The sequence below is a fragment of the Hylobates moloch genome, unplaced genomic scaffold, assembly GCF_009828535.3.
Source record: "Hylobates moloch isolate HMO894 unplaced genomic scaffold, HMol_V3 SCAFFOLD_5, whole genome shotgun sequence".
In the NCBI taxonomy this organism is placed as follows: domain Eukaryota; kingdom Metazoa; phylum Chordata; class Mammalia; order Primates; family Hylobatidae; genus Hylobates; species Hylobates moloch.
In genome coordinates, this window is record NW_026652280.1 from 106,991,207 (window position 1) to 107,014,909 (window position 23,703).

The following is a 23,703-nucleotide window of genomic DNA, read 5'->3' on the forward strand; positions in this document are numbered from 1 at the left end:
ATAGGTAGGCCTTCAGTGCTACTGCCAATCATACTTCATTTTTCTAGACAATTCTCTGTCCCACCTTTCTAGTTGATTACTGCATATAACCTATCTCCTCAAACCTCAAATATGTTGTCTCCTTTCCTCACAGTCAGCTAATCATCTTCTCTTTTTTTCCTCTAAGAAAATGGAAACAATCAAAAGACTTTCACATATCTTCACTCTGTGATGAGGTTTTTAGTTGGGGCTAGTCACATAGGCACCCTCTGCTTAGCACATATCAGAATTCCAGACTCCCAGAAGAAAAGCAAGTGTTCAGCATAACTCACATTGTTTGTACAAACAGTTTTAAAAAAGTGAGCCACTCTTATCAGTTAAGGTGGTAAGAAACCTCCCAAAATCCAAGTTCCCAAATCCCATCCATGGGCCAAACTTGCAAGCTAAAGCAGTCACAAGCATGGAGTTGTGCTCTAATTCCTTGAGGGGGCAGTAGCTACATAAATTATTCGGAATTCTGTATGAGAGATTTGTTCCCCCACATCCTAGTTGATTTTAATTGTTTATTTTTTAGGTATGGAAAGCATTATTATGGTTCTAAGAGTCAGCGAACTCCTTTCTGCACAATGCCTTTTACTGGGGATCTTGAATACTGGTCTCTAGACCCTTGTCTAGCCCGCGTTTCTCAAAATGTGGTCCTTGAAGCAGAAACACCAGCCTTGTACTTGATACAAGTCCTCAGGCCCCACTCCAGACTTACAGAATCAGAAACTCTGGGTACATAGACCAGCAATCTGCATATTTGACCCTCTAGGTAATTTGGATGTATGGTAAAGTTTGATTTAGTCAAAAGGAGAGGTGGACCTGTATCTGTTCTGTCAGGCCTCTCACTGATCCTTAGGCCTTTATTGTACTCTATTATCTGCTAGCACCAATAGCTTCTGACTTGTGAAAATTGGGTGGGTAGGGGTGAGAAATGGCATGGAGATGGGGTGTGTTCAAACTGGCATCTTCCTTTTTCTGAGAATTTTAAATAAACTTATTTTACGGCTCTTTTCAGGCCGGACGCAGTGGCTCATGCCTGTAGTCCCAGCACTTTGGGAGGCCAAGGCGGGTGGATCACAAGGTCAAGAAATCGAGACCATCCTGGCTGGAATGGTGAAACCCCATCTCTACTAAAAAGTACAAAGATTGACTGGGTGTGGTGGCACGCACCTGTGGTCCCAGCTACTCAGAAGGCTGAGGCAGGAGAATTGCTTGAACCTGGGAGGTGGAGGGTGCAGTGAGCTGAGATCACGCCGCTGCACTCCAGCCTGGCAACAGAGCAAGACTCCGTCTCAAAAAAAAGCAAAAAACAAAAACCAAACAAACAAACAAAGTTCTTTTCAGAGTCTTTTTTCTCTATTTTCCTGGGTGCAAATTCTCCCATTTGAAGAATCTTCTGACTATAGAACATGACACTGGACTTCCTCATGTACTTTATTTTTATTACTTTAGTGATTTTTAAGACTATTTATTTAGAAATGATTTCAGTCCTCCACAAAAGTTACAAAAATAGTAGAGTTCTTATATATTCTTTACCAGGCTCCCTGAAGAGACTATTTCACACAACATTATGACAATTATCAAAATAAGAAAATGAACACTGATATCATACGATTAAGTAAACCATAGACCGCATTCCTATTTTACCACTTTTCTACTAATTTAGTTTTGTGTTCCAAGATCAGATTCAGGATCCCATTTTGCATTTAGTTGTTAAGTCTCCTTAGTGTCCTTTAATCTTTGTCAGTTCCTCAGTCTTTTGTTGTCATTCAGGACTTAGGCACTTAAAAAAAAAGAAGTTTCATACTCAAGTTGGATTTAGTTTAACCTGATGTTCTTTTTCTGTCCTGGGATCCCATCCAGGATACCACATTACATTTAGTCGTCACCAGGCTCTTCTAGACTGTGGCAGTTTCTTATACTTTCCTTGTTTTTGGTGGCCTTGATAGTTCTGAAGAGTACTGGCTAATTATTTTGTACTTAATTTGAGATTGTCTGATATTTCTTCATGATTAGGCTGGGGCAATGAGTTTTGGGGAGGAAACAGAGATCAAAGATCAAATGCTATTCTCATCATATCATATCAAGGTTACATGCCACTAATAACATTACTAGAGATGTTAGCCCTCATCAGCCCTCACCAACTTACTTTTTATTGTACAGTTTGGTGACTATCAATAACTCCACTATAGTCAAGATACAGACCTGTTCCATATCTCCCCTTCAAAATTTCTTCATGCCCTTTTGTAGTCAATCACTCCCCACCTCCCAACCCCAAGTCCTGGCAAACACTGATCTGTTTTCTGACCGTATAGTCTTCCTTTTTCCAGAATGTCACATAAGTGGAGCCTGGCTTCTTTTACTTCCCATAATGCATTTGAGATTCATCAATATTATTGTATGTATCGAGTTATTCCTTTTTATTACTGAGTAGTATTCCATTTATAGCTATGCTACATTTTAATTATTGATTCACCAGATGTATTAGCCTATTTTCACACTGCTATAAAGACATACGTCAGACTAGGTAATTTATAAAGAAAAGAGGTTTAATTTACTTATAGTTCTGCATGGCTGGGGAGGCCTTCAGAAACTTAACAGTTATGGTAGAATGGGAAGCAAGCTCATCTTATGTGGCACAGGGGAGAGACAGTGAGTGTGTGTGAATGAAGGAAGAACTGCCAAACACTTTTAAAACCATCAGCTCTGGTGAGAATTCATGCACTATCACAAGAACAGCATGGGGGAAACCGCCCCCATGATCCAATCACTTCCCTCCCTTGACACGTGGAGATAACTTATAGGTCCTTCCTTCAACACGTGGGTATTACAATTTGAGATGAGATTTGGGTGGGGACACAGAACCAAACCATATCACCAGGTGAAGGACATTACGTTTTTTCCATTTTAGGGTTTGTGTTTTTTCTATTATATGAATAAAGACATATATGTGTTTACAGGCTTTGTGTGAACTTGTTTTTATGTCACTTGGATAAATACCCAGGAGTGGGAATTACTATGCTGCATGATTAAGTAAATGTTTAACTTTATAAAAAACATCAGATAGTTTTTTGAAACAGTAACCATCAAGATCAGATGTTATACCTATCCTTGGTCATAAATGGAGGATGAAACTTGGTGAGTGGAGATGGGAATATAAACCTCCAGATGCCCAATTTAACCTGTCATCCACTTCTGTAAAATCAATATACTCTTCCCTCATTCTCACATCCTCACCTCTCAGAGGAAGCGAGATCTCTTTAGCAGTGTGTGTAAAAGCTTGCATGTGAGGCTGCCCATGTTATTTTTCTGTTTATTAGGCAGAATGATTGATCTGAGGAGACCAGTGGCAATGACATCCTAGATACAGTAACATCAGGACAACCCATTACTTTTCCTATTACCTCCTTCTTTTCCTTCCCTCTAGAAAGAAAGAAGAGGATTGGGGTGACAGCAATAAATCTAAAGGGAATAATTATACTGATACTGGTTAAGAGGATCTTGTATCTTTACCTATTTATTCCTGAATCTAAGAAAAAAAAAAAGGAATTTGGGACTAACGAGAATTCATTCTTCCTACAGTGTCACATTACATTTGTTCTGTGTCTAAAACATGCAATATTCAAAACTGACTTTTATTATTAACTGTTGAGTGACTTACAAATGTTGTTAGAGCAGAGCAGGGCAGAACAGTGTCATGGATAATCTTCCAAAGCAGATAATTCAAAAGTCATTTCCATTTAGCTGTGCAAAAACAGTTTATTTCTCTCCTTCAGTTTTCCATTGGCTAACATACTTAGTTTGTTTCTCCTAAGCTGATTTGACTACTGCAAGGAAATACATACCAAGGACATATTATTTCGCATGGTGAAACCACCTTGGGGTCAGAAAACTGAATACTACACAAGTCAAGGTTTAATGTATTATATTTTCAAGGGCCTTGCTTCAGTGTCCTATGGTAAGGAATTGAGGGGTGGAGGGAGAAAAGTAGGGATAACCAAAAAGGATGTACTCAGACAGTAAAGATTTTGGAGGAGTGAGCAAGAAGTTGCAGTAAAAACGTGCCTTTTTTTGTTGTTGTTCCTGTAAACTGTCTTTGGTTTATAAGCCAAAGAATGAGTTTATAAGGGGCAGAGAAAAGAATGGGGGAGTAGTGAATTTGTTGTACGTAAGTGGGCTGTCAACTTCATAATATAAAAATGAACTTTTCAGCAAATAGAGCTGCTCACTCAGAAAGGGTGGCCTATGTAACTTGGGGTTCCCCATCATTGGCCGTGTTTAAGCCTAAGTGGCATATCTGGTTAGAAATGGATTACAGTAAACAGTATTCCTGTATCCTTCATTCCGCAAATGCAAAAGCCTACTCTGTATAAGGTACATGCAGAATAGGAAAAGGTATCAAATCTGGATCTGCTCTCTGCCAGCTGTCAAAGCATTGCGTCTCACACATGTTAATGTGATCTTGTTAAAATGCAGATTCTGAACCCTGGGGATGGGGCCTGATTCTGCATTTCTAACAGGCTCCCAGGTGATGCCAATGCTGCTGCTCTGTGTAACACAGAGTGATAAACGTTTCTAGTAGAGAAGGAGACATGCAAATACTTATAATACAAAGGTAAGTACCTTAGGGATTCCACTAATTTTCATAAAAAACCTGGATCCCTCCCAACCCTAGGGCTGTCTTTGCCCTTTTTATACCTTTAGTGTTCCTTCTGATGTTTTCGTTGTTGCTATCTTCCTTGAATTTTATTTCTTCTGAGGTTTCTCACTGCGTATGCTGTTTCTTAGCCTAGGAGAGCCTTTTCGTTCTTCTCCTAAGACTAACATTTTACTAATTTGTCAAGGTCTAGCTCCTAAACACGCCATCTTGAATTCTTCCCTGCGACCCCAGTCGGGCTGACAGCTCCTTCCTTGTCGCTCCCCATTGAACAGGTTTTTCTTGGGGCGGGGGGAGGGGGACGGAGTATCGCTGAGTCGCCAGGCTGGAGTGCAATGGCGCGATCTCGGCTCACAGCAACCTCTGCCTCCCGGGTTCAAGCGATTCTTCTGCCTCATCCTCCCAAGTAGCTGGGACTTCCGGCGCACGCCACCACGCCCAGCTAATTTTTGTATTTTTAGTAGAGACCGAGTTTCACCTTGTTGGCCAGGGTGGTTTTGATCTCCTAACCTCATGATCCGCTCGCCTCGGCCTCCCAAAGTGCTGGGATTGCAGGCGTGAGCCACCGCGCCCGGTCAGAACAGTTTTAACCTCCAGCAATGACCACTGCTTCCTTCTGCCTGCAGTTGGAAGTCAGTTTCAGTTTTCCTATTCCCTATAAGGAACCCACCTCTCCGGTCGCCTAACACACAGATGCTATCCAGAAAACGTGCTGGCGCACCTGGGGCGGGGTAGAAAGCCGCGTCGCTCCTCCCGGCACCGAGAACCGGAACCCAGGGAGGAGGCCTCCGAGTGTCATTTGGGGACGTCCCTTCTGCGGGGTAGTCTCAGAGGCCGAGCGCTCCTATGATCCCGAGCGCAGTCTCCCCAGGTGGGACAGGCCCTGCCTGGCGCCCCCTCCTGGCGCTGGAGGCTGCGTGCGACTGCCCACCATCGAGGCGGCGGCGGCGGCTAGAGAGGCCGGCGGGTCCCGGGCGCGGAGACAGCCGGCCGCAGGGAACGCGCACGGGGCGGACTCCGCGCCGCCGGCCTTGTAGCCATTTTAGGAGGAATCGCTGATCGCCAGCGAGGGGTGCGGCTTCAATTTCAATAACTTTATTGGTGGCCTGATCTGCAGAACAGCCATCACATCAGTGGCCCTTGGAGGAGGGAGCGCATCGCCCGAGGTGACTGGAGTGGGGGCGCCCCTGGCAGTGAGCGCGGGGACGCGGGGGAGGTCCCGATAGCGGGTTTCCTGAGCTAGGGCCAGCGAGGGCACCTGGGTATTTGCAGGCGTTCCCGCAGGCCAGGAGGGAGAGGGCTCCGGGGCTCGGCTTCCCTGGGGCGGGGAATCCCTTGCCCTGTCCCAAGGCGCAGGGGCGGGGCCGGGGGGCGCCGCTGAGGCGGCGGCTGAGGTGTTCCCAGCCCGGTGTCGTTCCCCGCGGTAGGTGGTCCCCGACGAGCTGCAGCCATGGGAAACACCACCAGCGACCGGGTGTCCGGGGAGCGGCACGGCGCCAAGGCTGCACGCTCCGAGGGCGCAGGCGGCCATGCCCCTGGGAAGGAGCACAAGATCATGGTGGGGAGTACGGACGACCCCAGCGTGTTCAGCCTCCCCGACTCCAAGGTAAGCGTCCCACGCCCGCAGTTGGTGTCAGTACTGCAGCGGGTTGATTTCCGGGCTCCTCTTCCCTTTCTTGGTTCTTTTCTACCGCGCCGAACCGGGCTATGGTTTTTTGAATTAAAGGGATTTTTCGGGGACAGAGGTGTTGCATGGTAATTCCTCTTGCAGTGCCGCCTCAAAATAGGGTAAAGAGGCGGAGTTCTTGCTTTCCTGGTGTTCTGACTAATCTGTTGGCCACATTTTTAGGATGGGGACAATAGACATCCCCCCATCCCCGATCCTCCGAGCACGAATGGCTCTCTTCTATAGCGTTGCTGAATTTGTAGTTTGTAATCCCTGGTGGACAACTTCAGAGGGTAGGTTGCACGAGTTGCTGACCATAGGTGGTAGTTTCTCACCTTTGCCGTGAGGTGGCTAAATGAAATTATTTTTCTGAAAATTTCTGTGTATCAGTATCATTTTTGCTCTTCTAGCAGCTCTGCACTTGTGATCCTCTTCCCTTTAGCAGGGCTGTAAGCAGCAACTACTTGCTTATTGAATACTTTCTCCTGGTCTTGGGGATCAGTTAAGGACATCATTTGGTTGACTGCTTAATTTTTGTCCCATACTTTATAGTTGTGGTGGCTGAGGCTGTGCCTCTTTCACGCCCCGCTGCTGCTCCGCAGGTGGAAGAGCCAATGATTCCACGACTTGTTTACTCCCCAGTAGTACTTCAAAATGTTGCGTGGCTAAAAAAACGACAACCCACAGCTGCCCTGAAGACCTTGCTCTCAATTCCAAGGACTTTCAGGAAGAGACCAACTTGTTTTCACTCTGTAAGAAAGGACAGATGGAGCTGATAGCAGCAATTACCATTCTAATGTTTCTAATCGCTTTTAGAGCTGTCAGCATGAAATACAAGTAATTCCTCCAGGTAGACTGACTAGATGAGATAGAAAAATGGAGGGCTTGAGGAGATTCGGGTGTGTTTGATGTTTCCTATCATTTCATCACTTCCCAGGGAACTGGGGCTTTAGAGAGTGAATAGAGTATTATTTGCCATATTGGTAGCACATAGAATTTGGATTCCATTATTTATTTCCTTGGATCTCAATTGATAACATCATCACAGCCTGGCGCAGAGGCTCACGCCTGTAATCCCAACACTTTGGGAAGCCGAGGCGGTTGGATCATTTGAGGTCAGGAGTTCGAGACCAGCCTTACCAACATGGTGAAACCCCGTCTCTACTAAAAATACAAAAAAGTAGCCGGGTATGCTGGTGCATGCCTGTAGTCCCAGCTACTCGTGAGGCTGAGGCAGGAGAATCGCTTGAACCCGGGAGGTGGTGGTTGCAGTGAGTTCAGATGGAGCCACTGCACTCTAGCCTGGGCGACAGAGTGAGACTCTCAAAAAAAAAAAAAAACAAAAAACAAAAAACCAACCGTAATCACAGAGAAGTGAGAGTGATTAAAAGGAGCACTTATTGGGGTTTGTTCTCCAATTCTCCATTCTTATTTGGGCTATCTACAAGCCATCTGAATTTACTTCAAAGCTTTCGAAAGGTGATCTGCCTCATTATATTTTTACCCATTTCCTATGTTGATGACTCAGGATTTAAATACAGTGTATTTGTCGAACTGTGACTGCAGTAATTGGTGTCCTGATTAAAAGCCAGGTTGCTCTGTCTGAATTGGGGCCTGTTTTGTATTATTCTTATCTCTCACCTCAGTCTTGGCATTTGTGAATTAAGAAAATTATTCATATAATTTTCAGATTGTCTGAAAATTAGTTCAGATAATTCCTAAGGTCTCATTTAAATCTAAAATTTTATAGTTCTCAATCTACCCTCTTCTAACCTCAACATTTTACTTAAACATCAAACTGTAGTTCTAATTATTGTTTTGCCTCTTTTCCTGGTAGTTTTGCTGAGTAACTTGGAGTAAACAATCTTTCTGCTAGTCAGCCGCATTCATTCCTACTACAGAAATGTCATGTCATAAGTGGAAGGGCTTTCCTCCAAAGCTAGGCATATTAATAGTTTGTAGCTTTCAAATTCTAAACTGAAAATCCTGTCATAAAAGTAACTGACAGAAACAGTGGCAGGGGGGCCTACTTTGCTTTGAATGCCTGCCTTTTTCAGTGGACTAGTTCAGTGGTTCTTAATCCTGTTTGCACATTAGAATCACCTCAGATTTCTTTAAATACTTTTTGGAAAATTTGAAACATTTTCAAAGTACGGGGAAACAGTATAATGACATCTATATACGTGCCACCCAGTTTGAACAATGATCAGATCTTAAATGAACATATAACATCTATACCCCAGTCCACTATTCCCCCACTAGTTATTTTGAAGCAAATTCCCAGATATTATATCAAGTATTATTTTATCTGTAACATTTTAGGATGTACCTCTGAAGATGAGGGTTTTTTCTTTGTTATTTTAACATAATCACGGTATATCTGGGCTTTTTTTCTTTATTTTAACATAATCACAGTGTTATCTAGAAAGCTTTTTAAAAATAGATTCCCAGATCTTACATCCGAATCTGAGGGTTATTCTTAGGCATATGTCAAATTCTTGTAATTCTAACGCAGCCAGTTAGGCAAGAGTGCAATGTTCTGAGAATATGTAGTTTTCTCTTAAGTCAATTCCTTATGTGAAAGTCCTTTCAATTCTCTTTCTCTGTTTACTTTGGATTATCCTGCTACTGATGTCTTATACTGTAGTTTTGAGGAATATCAAGAGAATGTATGGAGGGGAAGCTATGTCAACCATTTTGAAAAGAAAGCCCAAATGAATAAGCTAGTCCTTTTTTTAAAAAAAAACCCACATTATTCAATTTAGTAATATTTAGGCTTAATACTATACAGTCTTATTTACCAAAGTCACTTAAACCAGTCTAAAACAGGGGTCAGCAATCTTTCTGTAAAGGGCCAGATAGTAAATAGTTTAGAGTTTGTAGACCATACAGTCTCTGTTATAGCTACGCAATTCTGCCACTGCAGCCTGTAAGCAGCTATAGACAATATAGGTAAGCAAGGCAGGTGTGTTGGTTCACACCTCTAGTCTCAGCTTCTCTGGAAGCTGAGGTGGGAAGATGGCTTGAGCCCAGGAGTTCGAGGCTGCAGTGAGCTATGATCACACACCACTCACTGCATTCCAGCCTGGGTGACAGAGCAAGGTCCTTTCTCAATCAATCAATCAATAAAATAATAGGTAAACAAATGGAGAGAGCTGTTTTCAAATAAAACTTGATAAAAGCATCTGGCTCACTGGCTGTCTGCCAACTCTTGGTCCAAAGGATAGTAATGAAAAGAAACAAGAATTACTGTTTTTACAATCCCACAAACCTCATTTGATAAGAGAGCTACTTTTGATAAAGGAAATTGTATTTTTGATCTCTTGCTCCTTGAGGTTCTAGAATTTTTATTCCTACTCCTGAAATAATTAGTATAAACCTGGGATAGGGGAATAAGTAAGATTTCATAGCCACTTCTCAAGTTTTAAGAAATCAGTGATCTGGTTTTTGAATTTTTAATGTTTCTTCTTTTTGTAACTTGTTAGCTGAAATAGAGTTTATGAATTACTTATGAATTTTGATATATCTGACTTCCATTACAACTGGTAATTGAGAGCTATTCATATTTGCCTATAAAAATATATGGCTGACTTAATTATCTTTTACAGAACCATACTTTGTTTTCATTTTTTTTTCCTCTTAAGAAAGACTCAGAAGCATATCATAATTGCCTGCCTGTGAGTTAAACTAGTGGTAGGGCGTTAGTTTTTTTCTTTTTTTTTGAAGGGAGAGTCTAAGGCTCTGAAAGCGTAAGTGATACACGTAGACTCAAAAGTTAGGCTATGATTTAGACAGTGCTTGAGCATAGGCCATTTGACCATTTTTGGTCCTAGATGAGTTCTTTTTCTATAATTTGTTCGAACTGATTTAGTTGCTAATTTTGGGGTTTATATCCTTAGCCAAAGCCTAGCACCCTTCTCTACCCTAGGGAGGAGAGTGACCTTTTTAGAATTCTTGGGTCACAGTTTATTCTAGGGATGACCTACTCCTTCTTACAGCTCCCTGGGGACAAAGAGTTTGTATCATGGCAGCAGGATTTGGAGGACTCCGTAAAGCCCACACAGCAGGCCCGGCCCACTGTTATCCGCTGGTCTGAAGGAGGCAAAGAGGTCTTCATCTCTGGGTCCTTCAACAATTGGAGCACCAAGATTCCACTGATTAAGAGGTGACAAGTGTCTTGGTTGAATCTAAGGGTCCAGGAATAGAGACCTGATTTCTTTTCTCAGAAGAGAGACCCAGCTGGACTACTTTTCTCCACCTGCTATGGACTCTCTTTAGAACATGCCCTTTTCTGCGGCCACTTAGTATATCTGTGGGATTTTTTTTTAACCTCATAGTGAGTCAGAGATGTTTTATCCCTTAGAATTTCATTGCCTCAGAGGGATTCATAATAGCTTTATGGCTACATTCTTTAGGACTATGTCATACAAGTCCTGTCTATGCTTATGAGAAGTCTTTTGTAACTGTCTGAGTGTTGTTGCTCTGACTTCTGCACTAAAGCAAAACACATTTTGAAGTTCTAGGTAGTCATGTTATTTGTTGCTTCCAAAGCAATAATGAATGATTTAACTGGTTGTCAGAATGGCCCTTTGTATGGTAGTTCATTTTCCAGAAAAGGTTCACCAAAACAGAGAAAGAGTACCTTGAGGCAGTTCTGTGTCCTGAACCTACCTATCTTATTTGCACTGGTGAGGAACTTGTTCTACCGAAGCAAAATAGTTATACTAAGGTGAACCATTTGAGGGGATTAATGTTTTTATTATTCTTTTCCAGATATTGGTTAAGAACTAACGTTGTTGGGAGGAGCTGGTAAATACATGTCCAAGATGATACAGAAAAGGAGAATGGGTTTATACGTTGTTTTTTACACCAGGGGATACAATGGCTTAGGAATCTGGGAAATTATTCATATGATACTATGATTGCCACTTGTTTTTTACATTCAGTCTTCTAAAAGGAACTTGGCCTGTTTGCCTTTCTTTTTTTCTTCTGTAGCCATAATGACTTTGTTGCCATCCTGGACCTCCCTGAGGGAGAGCACCAATACAAGTTCTTTGTGGATGGACAGTGGGTTCATGATCCATCAGAGGTAAGGCCTTGATCTCCAAGGGTAACCATTGACTTAGCAGTCTCATTTTAGCTGTCATTTCTGTCAAGACTGATGGGCAGCTGCTCCCCTACACTGGAGGATTTCTCTCTTGATAAAACGTGGAGGTGCTGAGTACAATCATGTGTAAATTTTAATAAAAGAGGAAGGTTGGATGGAAGAGATGGATTTGAAAGAGAGATTCAATAATTTTTTCTATTCACTGTTTCAGCCTGTGGTTACCAGTCAGCTTGGCACAATTAACAATTTGATCCATGTCAAGAAATCTGATTTTGAGGTGTTCGATGCTTTAAAGTTAGATTCTATGGAAAGTTCTGAGACATCTTGTAGAGGTAATTTTGTATTATTTACTCTCTTGCTGTGTCTTTCTTGTAGTTCCTTCCTAAAAGTTGTTTATGTGTGTATATACATATAGAGGGAGAGAGAGGGCAGGGGATTGCGGGGAGGAGAGAGAGAGATAGAGATATTTCTCCTGTAAACATTTAGGTCTCTTCTTTGCAGCAAACACAAACACACACATTGTAACACAAGTCTCATGGTACAATGTTTACCTTATTACATGTGATACACTCTATTTTCCATGTTATCTTTTATAACCACTAATGGGCTACATCCTATAGTTTGAAAATCTGTTTCTAGTAATATTTCAAGTTTTCCACTGACGTTTGATGATATTACCCAGCAGAGGCGATACATGTGTGTAGTTTGTTCGGTATGCCCCATCTTAATCCTGCCAGTTTGAGACCTCAGTTAGCAGTTTCATGATTTTATGAGGTCCAAAAAGTGTGGGAAAAAAAATGGTTAAAAAAAACCAACAGCCTGGGCAATATGGCAAGACCCATCTCTACAAAAAATTTTTAAAAATTAGCCGAGTGTAATGGCACATGCCTGTGGTCCCAACAACTTGGGAGGCTGAGGCGTGAGGATTGCTTGAGCCCAAGAGGTTGAGGCTGCTGTGAACCATGTTTGAGCCTCTGCACTCCAGCCTGGGCAACAGAGTGAGATACTGCCTCAAAAACAAGACAACCACCCCCCTGCCCCCCGACAATTCTGTTGTAGGTAATTGAAATTTTGTTAAGTTTTTGGTTAAAAAAAAAAGTCTTTGGTAGCAGAAAATATCCTTACACTTTTATTTCCTCTAATATTATTTGATCCAAGGCCTTCATCTCTACTTACAATTGCTATAGTATCAGAGAATGTTTTGCTAACCACACTTGTAGTTACCATTTTGTTACTTTACAATAAGAATTATCTAAAGAATTGTGCACTGTATTCCCAGTGAGCACACTTCTCTCCTGTGAGTTCAAAGCTTGCCTCTGCTACTAACTAGTTTTGCCATCATGAACAAATCTCTCAACCTTTTTCGTTCTGAGTTTCTTCACAGTAAAACCAGGGACTTAAACTTTCAGTGATTCTCAACTGAGGAGGCACAATACCTTAAGTGGAACATATTTGAATTTCAGGGGAGAAGGGTGGCTTTGCTGTTTCTAAAAGAAATTATTGGCTGGGCACAGTGGCTCAGGCCTGTAATCCCAGCACTTTGGGAGGCCGAGGTGGGTGGATCACCTGAGGTCGGGAGCTCAAGACCAATATGGCTACTATGGTGAAGCCCTGTCCCGACTAAAAATACAAAAATTAGCCAGGCGTGGTGACACAGGCCTCTAGTCCCAGCTACTTGGGAGGTTGAGGCGGGAGAATGACTTGAACCTGGGAGACAGGTTGCAGTGAGCTGAGATCACGCCACTGTACTCTAGCCTGGGCGACAAAGCGATATTTCGTCTCAAAAAAATAAAAAAAGAAAGAAAACAGCCGGGCATGGTGGCTCACGCCTATAATCCCAGCACTTTGGGAGGCCGAGGCGGGTGGATCACGAGGTCAGGAGATCAAGACCATCCTGGCTAACACGGTGAAACCTCATCTGTACTAAAAAATATGAAAAATTAGCCGGGTGTGGTGGCGGGCGCCTGTAGTCCCAGCTACTTGGGAGGCTGAGGCAGGAGAATGACGGGAACCCGGGAGGCAGAGCTTGCAGTGAGCTGAGATCGCGCTGCTGCACTCCAGCCTGGGCGACAGAGCGAGACTATTATCAATAGTGTAATCATCTGTTGAGGAAAATTTTGAAAATGTTGTTTTCATCATATAAGCTCAGAAGGTTAAACTGGACATTATTTTTAACTGGTGGGACAGTAATTTAAAAGAGTTTTAAAATGCTGAATTAGATTATGAGGATACTTGTGACTAATTTTTGCATTATATAATTCTGGCAAAGTAACCAATAAAGAGACATGTATCATAATTAAATAGAGAGAAGACTTGCATACTTTTGATATTTCCCTCTTTCTCCTAATTTCCCAATCTATTGAGGTAACGCTTATAATCCATTTTTTACTAGGAATCTACAGATAATAGATTTGAGTCTGCACTCATTTACTATCTATCCATGTATGTAACTTTAGGTTTTTTTCTGGTGAAAAAGCAATAAAAACTATTCTGTGCACTTCCCAAGGGTATTTTGTGGATCATGTGAGAAATAACAAAGCATGATACTTTGTAAAGTTTCAAGTTCCATATGTTTTAAAGATATTATTTAATATCAGAGTATTACTTCTACTTTTTTCTTTTGCCTTATATGTATTTTTTATTTTTAATTGACACATAACAATTGTACATATTTATGAGATACAGTGTGATGTTTCAATACATTTTATATGTGTAATGATCGAGTCAGGGCAATTAGCATATTCATCATCTCAAACATTTGTCGTTTCTTCGTGGTGATAACATTCAAAATCCTTTCTTCTAGCTATTTTATTTTGTTACATTATTGTTACCTATATTCACTCTACTGTGCAACAGAACACTGGAACTTAGTTCTTACAATGAATTTGGTGGCTCACACCTGTAATCCTAGCACTTTGGGAGGCCGAAGTGGGAGGATCACTTGAGTCCAGGAGTTTGAGACCAGCCTGGGCAACATAGTGAGACCCTGTCTCTACAAAGAAATCAAAAAATTAGCTGGGCATGGTGGCATATGCCTTTAGTACCAACTCCGCTGAAGGCTGAGGTGGGAGGATCGCTTGAGCCCAGGAGGTCAAGGCTGTAGTGAGCCGTGATCAAGCCACTGCACTCCAGACTGGGTGACACAGAGCTAGACCCTCTCTCAAAAAACGATAACATTTAAATAAAATATATTATCCTAATATATTTCTCTTCTTTTTTGTATATTTCCTTTCATTCTCGTCTGCATACTTTTTTCATTTTTTTGAGATGTAATTTATACATCATAAAATTAACTCTTAAATTGTACAACTCAGTAATTTTTAGTATATTCAAAGTTGTGTGATTATCACAACTATCTAATTCCAGAGCATTTTTATCACCCACAGAATAAGCCCTGTACCCATTAGCAGTCACATCCCATTCCCCGCTCCCCTCCATCCCTGGCAACCACAAGTCTTGCTGTCTTAAGGATTTGCCTGTTCTGGACATTTCATATCAGTGGAATCCTACAATATGTGGTCTTTTGTGACTGGCTTCTTTCACTTAGCATAATGTTTTCAGGGTTCATCCATGTTATAACCATGTATCAGTACTTTGCTCTTTTTTATGGCTGAATAAGAACCCATTGTATGGACATACTGTTTGTTTATCCATTCATTAGTTGATAGACATCTTGATTGTTTCCACTTTTTGTCTGTTATAAATAGTGCTATTATGAACACTGGTGTACAAGTTTTTGTGTAGACATATGTTTTCATTTCTTTTGGGTATATACCCAGTGTATAATTGCTGGGTCATGTGGTAACTTTATGTTTAACTATTGGAGGAACTGCCAAACTATTTTCCAAAGTGGCTGGACTACTTTACATTCCCTCTAGCAGTGGGAATATTGTGAGCATTCCAATTTCTCCATTCTTTTGACACTTGTTATTGTCTGTCTGACTTTAGCTGTCCTAGTGAGTATGAAATGGCAGCTTATTGTGGTTTTGATTTGCATTTCCCTAATGACAGTTACATACATTTTGTCCTTATTGTTGCAATCATTGTTGTATTGGTAGTCTTAGGAGTTTATAACCTTGTTGTTTGGCTGGAAAAAAGAAAAAACCTAATCTTTTCCCATTGTTTGAAAGTTACAAGGCATCTTCACATCCATTATCTAATTTGATTTTCTCAAAAACATCATGAAATAGGGCAAAGATTATTTTTATTTTATAAAGAAACTGACCATTGTGGAGGGATTCTTCCAAGGTCCTACAACTGATACATGTAGTAGCTTTTCCCTGAGCCTGGGTCTTTTGAGTCTTTATCTCTTTGTCTGTCTCCCAAATCATGTTGCCATGTTGAGGAGCTTCGTGGTTTATGTCCAGGGGACTCAGATTTTTCCTCTGGTTACCTTACAGCTGTAGATCTCAGAGGTCACAAGTTTGTGATCCAGGACTTCTACCATATTTAATGTTAGCTGCCATGTATTGATAGCTTTTCCCATGCTTTCTTCCTAATTCTCCAACTCTTTCTCATATTTGTATAAATGTCTTTCAGACCTTTCCAGCTCACCCCCAGGGCCTTATGGTCAAGAAATGTATGTGTTTCGATCCGAGGAAAGATTCAAATCCCCACCCATCCTTCCTCCTCATCTACTTCAAGTTATTCTTAACAAAGACACTAATATTTCTGTGAGTATCCCGAGTATTACTGGGGCATCTAGGGGTGTCTAGGACCATTTGGACCCAAAGTTCAGTAATCCTAGAGGTTAGGATTATTGCAGAGGTGTGTTGAGATTATAAGTCATACACATATCAATAACATTACAGATTTCCTTTTTCCAGTGGTGAGTCACAGCTTTTTCAGGTGCTGATATAAAAATTCATAGTTGTATCCTCATCCTAATAAAATCAGGATCAGAGCTATGGACTTCTGTTTGAGCACAACATAAAAGAGTAGTTATCATTTGGGGATGTACAAAAGAACTATGAAGGTTTTTTTGTATATAATTTATTTCTATTCAATCTACTTGATTCCTACTATGATTATTTTTGCCTTGTAACACAACTCTTCCTTGTGTGTTGTGGGTAAGATTTTTGTTTTAGCTCTCTTAAGGAAGACTAGTAGATGCTGAGGCATAAGATTTCTGCCCTGGACTGATAATTTTTCTAATTTTCTGTAATAGGATTGTATTATTGATACATACTGGAGTGGGTGCATTATTGAAAAGAGATAGCACATTCTAGTTTAAATTTCTCAAAGCTCTGAGGAAGAGTAAGCTGTTTGGTTTGTCTGTGCATTAATTTCATTTAGTAATTTTTTTCTCTTTCTCTTAGTGTGACCCAGCCTTACTCCCTGAGCCCAACCACGTTATGCTGAACCATCTCTATGCATTGTCCATTAAGGTAAGTGGTGGCCCTGGCTCTTCACAGAGCTCCCTGGAATGAGAGGTCAAGGGTAACATACGTTCTCAGTGGTTACTTTCTCTGCTATTTCATTGAAGCTGAAGCTGGCAGTAATGATCAAATTATAGAAGAACTCTTTTTTTTTTAACTACTAGGTTGTTTGTTTTAAAATCTCAGTCTCTGTGTTCTGGCTGGCTGAATTGCCCTCTGATAGGACTTTTTTGCTGCCCAGTTATTTTTTGGGTGACTAGAATCTTTACACCAGCTGTTTACTTAAGTTTGTGTTCATAGCATAGGATTTCTTCTGCAGAAAAAGCAGGTTTAGCTTCCAGTTCAAAGAATGCTTCAATGTGATATTAAGGCTTTCACTTTTTTGAAGGTGGAATTGAGCTACTTTCAGGTGCCTCATTCATATATACTCAGGTGCTTGCATCTCTCCTATACACTAGTTAAAGGAGAGATGTGACCAGATTTGCCCTGTCCCTTCAACTCTAGAGTCCTCCTTGGTTTTTCTGCTGCTTTAGAGTCTGGGCTGGAAATAGCCATTCTGTTCTGTCTTGATATGTCTTTGTGGTTTGGCTATTGGAATAAAGTTATATAGCTCTGTGGCTATCAAACCAGGCTGATTATTATCAGAGTCTCCTGGGGAAGATTGTAAAAATACAGATTCAGCAGCTCCATTCCTAGAGATTCTGAATAAGTGCATCTAGGATGGGCCCTATAATTTTTTTAAGCTGCTTTTACTTGGACATATAGCTGGATTCGGGAAATCACTGATATAGCTAACAAACTATGTGGTACAATATAACACTTAAAAATATATTATTGAATTTAATTTTTATAATAACCTCGTAAGTATTATTTTTAACTCCTGTTTTATAGATAAAGAAACTAAGGCTCAGAGAAGGTCAAATTACCAGTAAGTACCAGAGACAGGACTGCTGAGGTCCAGTCCTCCTATGCTGACTTCATATTCTTTCCTATATTTTCATTATGCCAAGTAGGTTTTTCTCAGGTATTCCTCATTTCCACTAAACCTGTGGAAGTGTAAAAGTGAATTTTTTACCTTCCTTGCTTCTGTCGTATTTAGGCTTTGTGTCAACATGACTCTGGAGTGTTAACCTGAGAAGCATTCATGGTGGATAATACAGTACGGGGGAAGGTAGAAGGATGGATACACTTGTTCTTATCGGATTTGCTTGGGTTCTTTGGGATCTGATGGATTTTGCCTCCTGTAACTGCTCCTTGGGTGTCATTTAATTTGCCTAGGCTTGCCATCTCCTCCTGTGGTACATCTGTAGTCTGCAACACAGCCTGGGAAATGGTACCTCTTGCTCTCTTCTTACTGGTTCTGACTCAGGTGAAGGTGTTGATTATTGTGGCTTAGCTTAGTTCTGACCCATTCCTGATTCTCTCAGATTGTTTAGGCGGTTTGGAATTGATCCATTGGATTGAGTGTCTTTCTGAAGAGGATTTTGGCGTCTACTTTGTTCAAGGATAGAGAGGGATTCCTAGGTTCCCTCTAAATCAGAGAGATCTTTTTGAAGTCATCCCTGGTATTAAATGGAAATTAGACCTGCTTTGGGACTTGGAAATAGTTTTTCAGAAGGATTGTTCCTTTTTTTCTCATTGTCTTTAAGACTTTCTTCTAGCAATGGATGCCAGAATATTTTGTTCTTTGCTAGTTTTAGGCCCAACATTAGAATTTAAAGTAGGGAAGGGAGCAAGGTAGGAGACCATTATTTCTTCAGCACTTTTATGTGTCAGAAACTGTGTCAGATATTCTCATGTAATCATCAGAGCCACCTTAATGGTAGGTGTTATCTTTTGTAATGATGAGATAAAAAGACTTGGACACACTAAGTAGATTACCCAAGGCCACAAGTAGAATGACGATAGGAGTCAGAATTGGAACTAAAACTTATCTGACCTCCTTCTCTTATATCAAACTACCTCTGTTAAAAGTGACTGTGAAGGACCGGTGACTGGGAAGAGCTACCTACTGTCTGAACTAATGAATTAGCTGCGTATGTTTCTTTTCCTTGCAGGACAGTGTGATGGTCCTTAGCGCAACCCATCGCTACAAGAAGAAGTATGTTACTACTCTGCTATACAAGCCCATCTGAAGGGATCCCTTCTTGCCTCTAAGGATTCAGGAGAAGCATCTCCCTTGCCTTTCTGGACTGAACCAGTCTTACCTGAGACTGGAAGGCTGATTTGCTTTGAGGCTGATATGTGTGTTTCAGAGCCTCTGAGTAGGATGCTCTGCTTTTGCATTTGATTGCAGATGAGAGCTTTATGAGTTCACGGAATTTATTTTAAGAAAAAAATATATACATATGAGAAGAAGGTAAATGGAAGCCTCTTAGCCCCTTCTAGAACTATTGTTTCTGCCTGTGGGTTTTCACCAAGACCTATTTGGGGGCACTGCAGGAATAACTATATAGGAAGATTTTTCCTAAAATGAAAGAACAGCAAACTCTTAGGATCCTTGTTGGGTAGAGATTCTATCACTGCTACCTTGGCTCTCCAAGGAATGGGCTTGTGCTAGACCGCTGCCCTACTTACAGCTGCTTCATTGCAAGGGCAGCTTTTCTTGCATGGGTTCTCTATATTCCCAGAGTATGTGGCACAATCTGTGTTGTTTATATGATACCAGATGCCCCACAAGAACCCTTTTTCCTCTCATTTCACATTCTTCCTTTAATAGCCTCCTTCAGATCCCATACCTGACCGCTCTCTAACACAAAACTCATTGGGTAAGTGGCTTTGAAAAGTTTTGTGGCACCTGACCCACCCCAGACACTAGGGCTATCAGAAGGTCTCCTTTTTAGCCCAGCACCGGCCCAGGTCACTTTGTCGTGTTTGTTTTAACTTCCAAAGAAAGTATGTCTCAGCATTATAAGAAAGGCAGAATGCAGAACATCTACATTTTTGTTTTAGTTTGGTGCCAAGGCTCAGGCTGTATTGGCAAATTCCCGAAAGTTTTCCCACCTTTGCCTGGCCCTGCTTCTGTCTTTTCTTTCTCAGCAAACAGTTCTGAAGGCAGGAGTGGAACCCGGGAGTATTTTCATGTCTTTCATCCTTGAAAGATTTTTATGTGCCTGCATTTTTTTTTAATTAAAAAATGCCTTTTCATTGGTCTTAAGAGACTGCATTGGAGAATTTCAGGCTTTTGATAAATGCTTCTTCAAAGAGATTTTCTTCTCTAGTCTAGCCTTCCACATTCTTAGATTAATATGGCCAACCCTGTACACATCACTACACTAAACATTGCTCTAGATAAACTGCTCAAGTTCATTTATCTCATTTGATGCACCTAAAGGGGTCCCTCATTTTAAAGATTTGTTAGGCCAAGAAGCAAGAAAGTATTCCTAGTATTCCCAACCATGAAAAGTATTGTTCTTTGCACCAAGTGTTAACAAAATCATTTTGTTCTCCTGCCTCTTCTTTTTAAAGGTGTTTGATGATTAAGTGGGGTCACTGAATTCCATTTGTGGACTGAAAAGTATTCAATCCACTTTTGGGGTTCAGAGATAAAACATTTTTTCCCAAGTAGCTGGGCCTCTTCCATTTTACAGATAAGTCAATCAACACTAAAGGAGGCTAAACTATTGATGAATGAGAGACTCCCTGACTGCTCAGATGAGCCTAGCCATACTGAGAGGGCCACCTACAGGTCAGTTTAGCTACCTCCTGTCTTTCCCATGCAAAACTGACAACACAGTTGTCTTTGGACTTGTAGACCTCTTGGATTCCAGGTGTGATGGAGTAAAGTGTGGGATTGTTGTTTTGCTGGGATGCAAATAACTAAATGCTTTGGTGGTTAATTGCTAAGAGTAAATACTACTTTAGCCATCCAAGGCCACCTTCTGCAGCAAAAGGCTTTTGTGGAGAACCTTTTATGTTCCCAACCACTTTTTGAATGGTGTGCCATTTAAAAATCCAGGCCAGATCCTATTATAACCAACTCTCAGGATTTACAGTCTTCAGTTGTACTAGAATTTTGTTTTTATCCAATACCCATTAAATAAGTGGGCCACTTAGGAAGATTCAAAATCTTGGTTATTACATGAAGTTTGTTATATTCATATTTCTTGTCAACAGTATTGAAATGTAATATCTATGTGTTCATGTATGAAAATTTTTACTCCACACAGGTGTTTCAGTAGAGTGGGGCAGGAAAAGAGATCTCTTCAATTTCTCTCAGGCCTGAGGCTTTTGTGAAATGCGTCACCCCCAGTGACAGTAGGTTTTGATGCTAGTGATCTTCAGATCTTTCTGGAAATGTGCAGAGAGTGTCAGTTTCCCAAGTTCTGAGGTAACTCTCAGCCCAGATGTGAAATGGGAGCCTACCAGCTGGTATAGAAGGGAATGGGTAGGAGGAACTGGGTGCTGACTCATTCAGCACTGTGCCTTTTCTATACTGCTGATACATCCCATGGTTCTGAGAAGCCTTATCTCAGTCTGTTTGGAAGAGAGGCAGGAAGAGAAGGAAGTAACCCAAAGTACTACTCATTTATCCTTGTATATTGATTGTTAAAGGGATAATTAATTTTATGCTGAGGAGAGTTTGACGGATTTTGAAAATGAATAAAGGCAAAAAAAATTTTTTTAGCCTTTATTTTGCCTTTGGGAATTTTACAGAGTCAAAGTAGGCAGAATAAGAAAATAGTTCTTCAGGAGGGCCGACCCTTAAAGAACTTCAACATAGTTTTGGAATTGTGAGGAAGAGAAGAGTGACTGAGCTGAGAAGTAATAATAGGAGAATAAAGGCTTGAGTAACTTAGAACTGAAAATGTTCTCTTTTAAAAAGAAATTAAATCAGACACCACATGGTGGTGTCCTTGGATCTCACTGTACAGAATTAGCAGTGTATAACCATCTTCCCTTTGCATCTTGTTCCAATTCTCTCCTCTTTCCTTTCCATTCTGCTTTAAGCTCATGTGTCAGGCAGACTTTACCAGAGTGTCAGACATTACCTAAAACACATACATTAGCCATGCTGCTGGTATGGAGAAATTCCACACCATGATTATTAGCCTCCTTTAAGCTTGAAATTGAATGGGATTTAACCATTCTAGGCAACACCCCTGAAGGGCATACCTAACCTCAATAGTGTTGGCTTTTTAAACGTATGTTTGTCTGGTAGAGAAACTTTGTAAAAGAAGAATCCAAGAGAAGTTTGTGAGGATCCTGCAAACCCAGGCCCGCTCACTTTGCTCCAATTCTTTCTAGTCTCTTGTAGATCTAATGGGTCTGGGATAAAAACTTTGAAAAGTGTCAATATTCCATGTATGCCGCTGAAATGAAGTTAAGTTTGGAAAGAAGTGATACCTCTAGACTGGGTTTATATTAATCTGGGATATAAATGAAGAAGACATACTAATAGAACTCCCTGCTTTTAATTGGGGAATAGGGCTTTAATAATTTTGACCTCAACTAAAAATGATATGCAATAGTCTATGTTTGTGTGTGTTTGAAATACATTCTGTTCTCAGAGATTTCTACATTCTCACGTTCTAGTGATTTGGGGCATGGGCTTAATAGCAGATGTACAGCGTATTCCTGCATTATTCTGATTCACCCTTAAAGCCCAGTTCTTGTTGTCTTCTACCAGGGGCTGCTGACTCCAGTTACCCATAGAATGCAGGACCTGGGAGGGGTAGCAATTAGGATCTTTCAAAACTCTTTGGATCTAAGCATTTGTCTCTCCTTAAGTGCCAGTCACAATTGGATATGGAAGGACTGTGATTTCTGCAATGAACCCAAACTTTTAGAGTAAAAAGCCAAATCTTTTTTAAATTATAAGAAAGAAGGGAAAAAAGAGAAAAACTCAAGTCTATTACTTGTAGAGTCCAATTCTTAGCAATGGAGTCCTTCTAGGATTCTAGTTTGGGCTTTGTCTGGATTTGCTTTTCTCAATTGTGCTTTGAAGTGAATAAGCTTTGTTACAAATTAATTTTTTATTAGTTCCAATATTAGTTGGAGTTAACTTGAATTGATTGTATGTAGCACAGCACTTTTGCAGTAAGATTGGTGTGAAATACTAAACACTATGGATTTTGTAGGTGTCAGGTTAAATGGTCAAGGGATACCTACATTAAGTTAATATATTAGGTATTGATGATCTCACTTCTTTTCTGTTCCCCTCTACAAAACACTTACCTAACCCAGCTTGTGGTTTTAGGACAGCCAAAGCTCACTGTTGTTGGTTAGTCCTAATCACCACATGGGTCTCATATATGAGACTTGTTTGAATTTTGGTAAATTGGAGCATGTTGGTTGGTATTACACGGCAGCATTTTGAATGAGTGCAGCTCTGTGTCTGTCAGAAAGGAGAGATAAGACTACTTTGAAGGGAATTAAATATGTGAGTCTTCTTTTTAATGGTGCTTTTTGTAACCTTTAATGCTGAGGTACAGAGCTGCTTTTCAATATTTCATAAAGGAGTGGCAGACAAGAGTGGATTTTAAAGCTGTTCTTCAAATGTAATTTGTCACTGGACTCTGACACACCTGGAAATTATATGATATGACATACAGAAATGTTGTGGGTTTTTTCCATAAAACTGTTTAATAAAAGTATTATATAGCAATAATATTTGAGTTATTGATTGATGACTGATTATATTATCAAGGTCTGTTTGCCTTGGTGTCTCAGGGCCTAAAGAATGTAAACTGCAAGACAACACATTTGAAAGAAGTCATGGGGTAGGGGACACAAATGATGTCCTTCTACTTTTTCTCTTTTTGTTTCAGGCTATGCCAACATTATAGGAATGCAGACTTCGTGATTTGATTTTCAGCATTTTCTCTGCTGGTTGCACATTTAGCTATCATCCTGTACTGGATTAGCTGAG

The 23,703-nt window shown here is 40.7% G+C and overlaps 1 protein-coding gene across 3 annotated transcripts; it reads left to right on the forward strand.

Annotated features, from left to right (window-relative positions):
• Positions 1–5,678: 5,678 nt before the first annotated feature.
• PRKAB2 (protein kinase AMP-activated non-catalytic subunit beta 2) lies at positions 5,679–23,442 on the forward strand. 3 transcript variants are annotated; one of them, XM_058439392.1, is made up of 9 exons: positions 5,679–5,847; positions 6,109–6,287; positions 10,346–10,512; positions 11,343–11,436; positions 11,666–11,786; positions 15,994–16,127; positions 16,773–16,841; positions 17,724–17,760; positions 18,890–18,992. In XM_058439392.1, the coding sequence occupies exons 2-9, from the start codon at positions 6,132–6,134 to the stop codon at positions 18,907–18,909; spliced, it is 798 nt and encodes a 265-aa protein (XP_058295375.1). In that variant the 5' UTR covers positions 5,679–5,847; positions 6,109–6,131; the 3' UTR covers positions 18,910–18,992. The 3 variants fall into 3 exon arrangements, with proteins under 3 accessions (XP_058295375.1, XP_032007537.1, XP_058295374.1); XM_032151646.2 differs by lacking the exon at positions 17,724–17,760 and having other exon boundaries at positions 5,680–5,847; positions 18,890–23,442; XM_058439391.1 differs by lacking the exons at positions 5,679–5,847; positions 17,724–17,760 and having other exon boundaries at positions 6,040–6,287; positions 18,890–23,436.
• Positions 23,443–23,703: the final 261 nt, after the last annotated feature.

Bases quoted from the DNA above. Each gene is read 5' to 3' on its own strand.
- PRKAB2 (XM_032151646.2), top strand. From the start codon at position 6,132: ATGGGAAACACCACCAGCGACCGGGTGTCCGGGGAGCGGCACGGCGCC. The intron at 6,288-10,345 runs GTAAGCGTCCCA...TCCTTCTTACAG, and splicing joins TCAGCCTCCCCGACTCCAAG to CTCCCTGGGGACAAAGAGTT. The intron at 11,437-11,665 runs GTAAGGCCTTGA...TCACTGTTTCAG, and splicing joins GGGTTCATGATCCATCAGAG to CCTGTGGTTACCAGTCAGCT.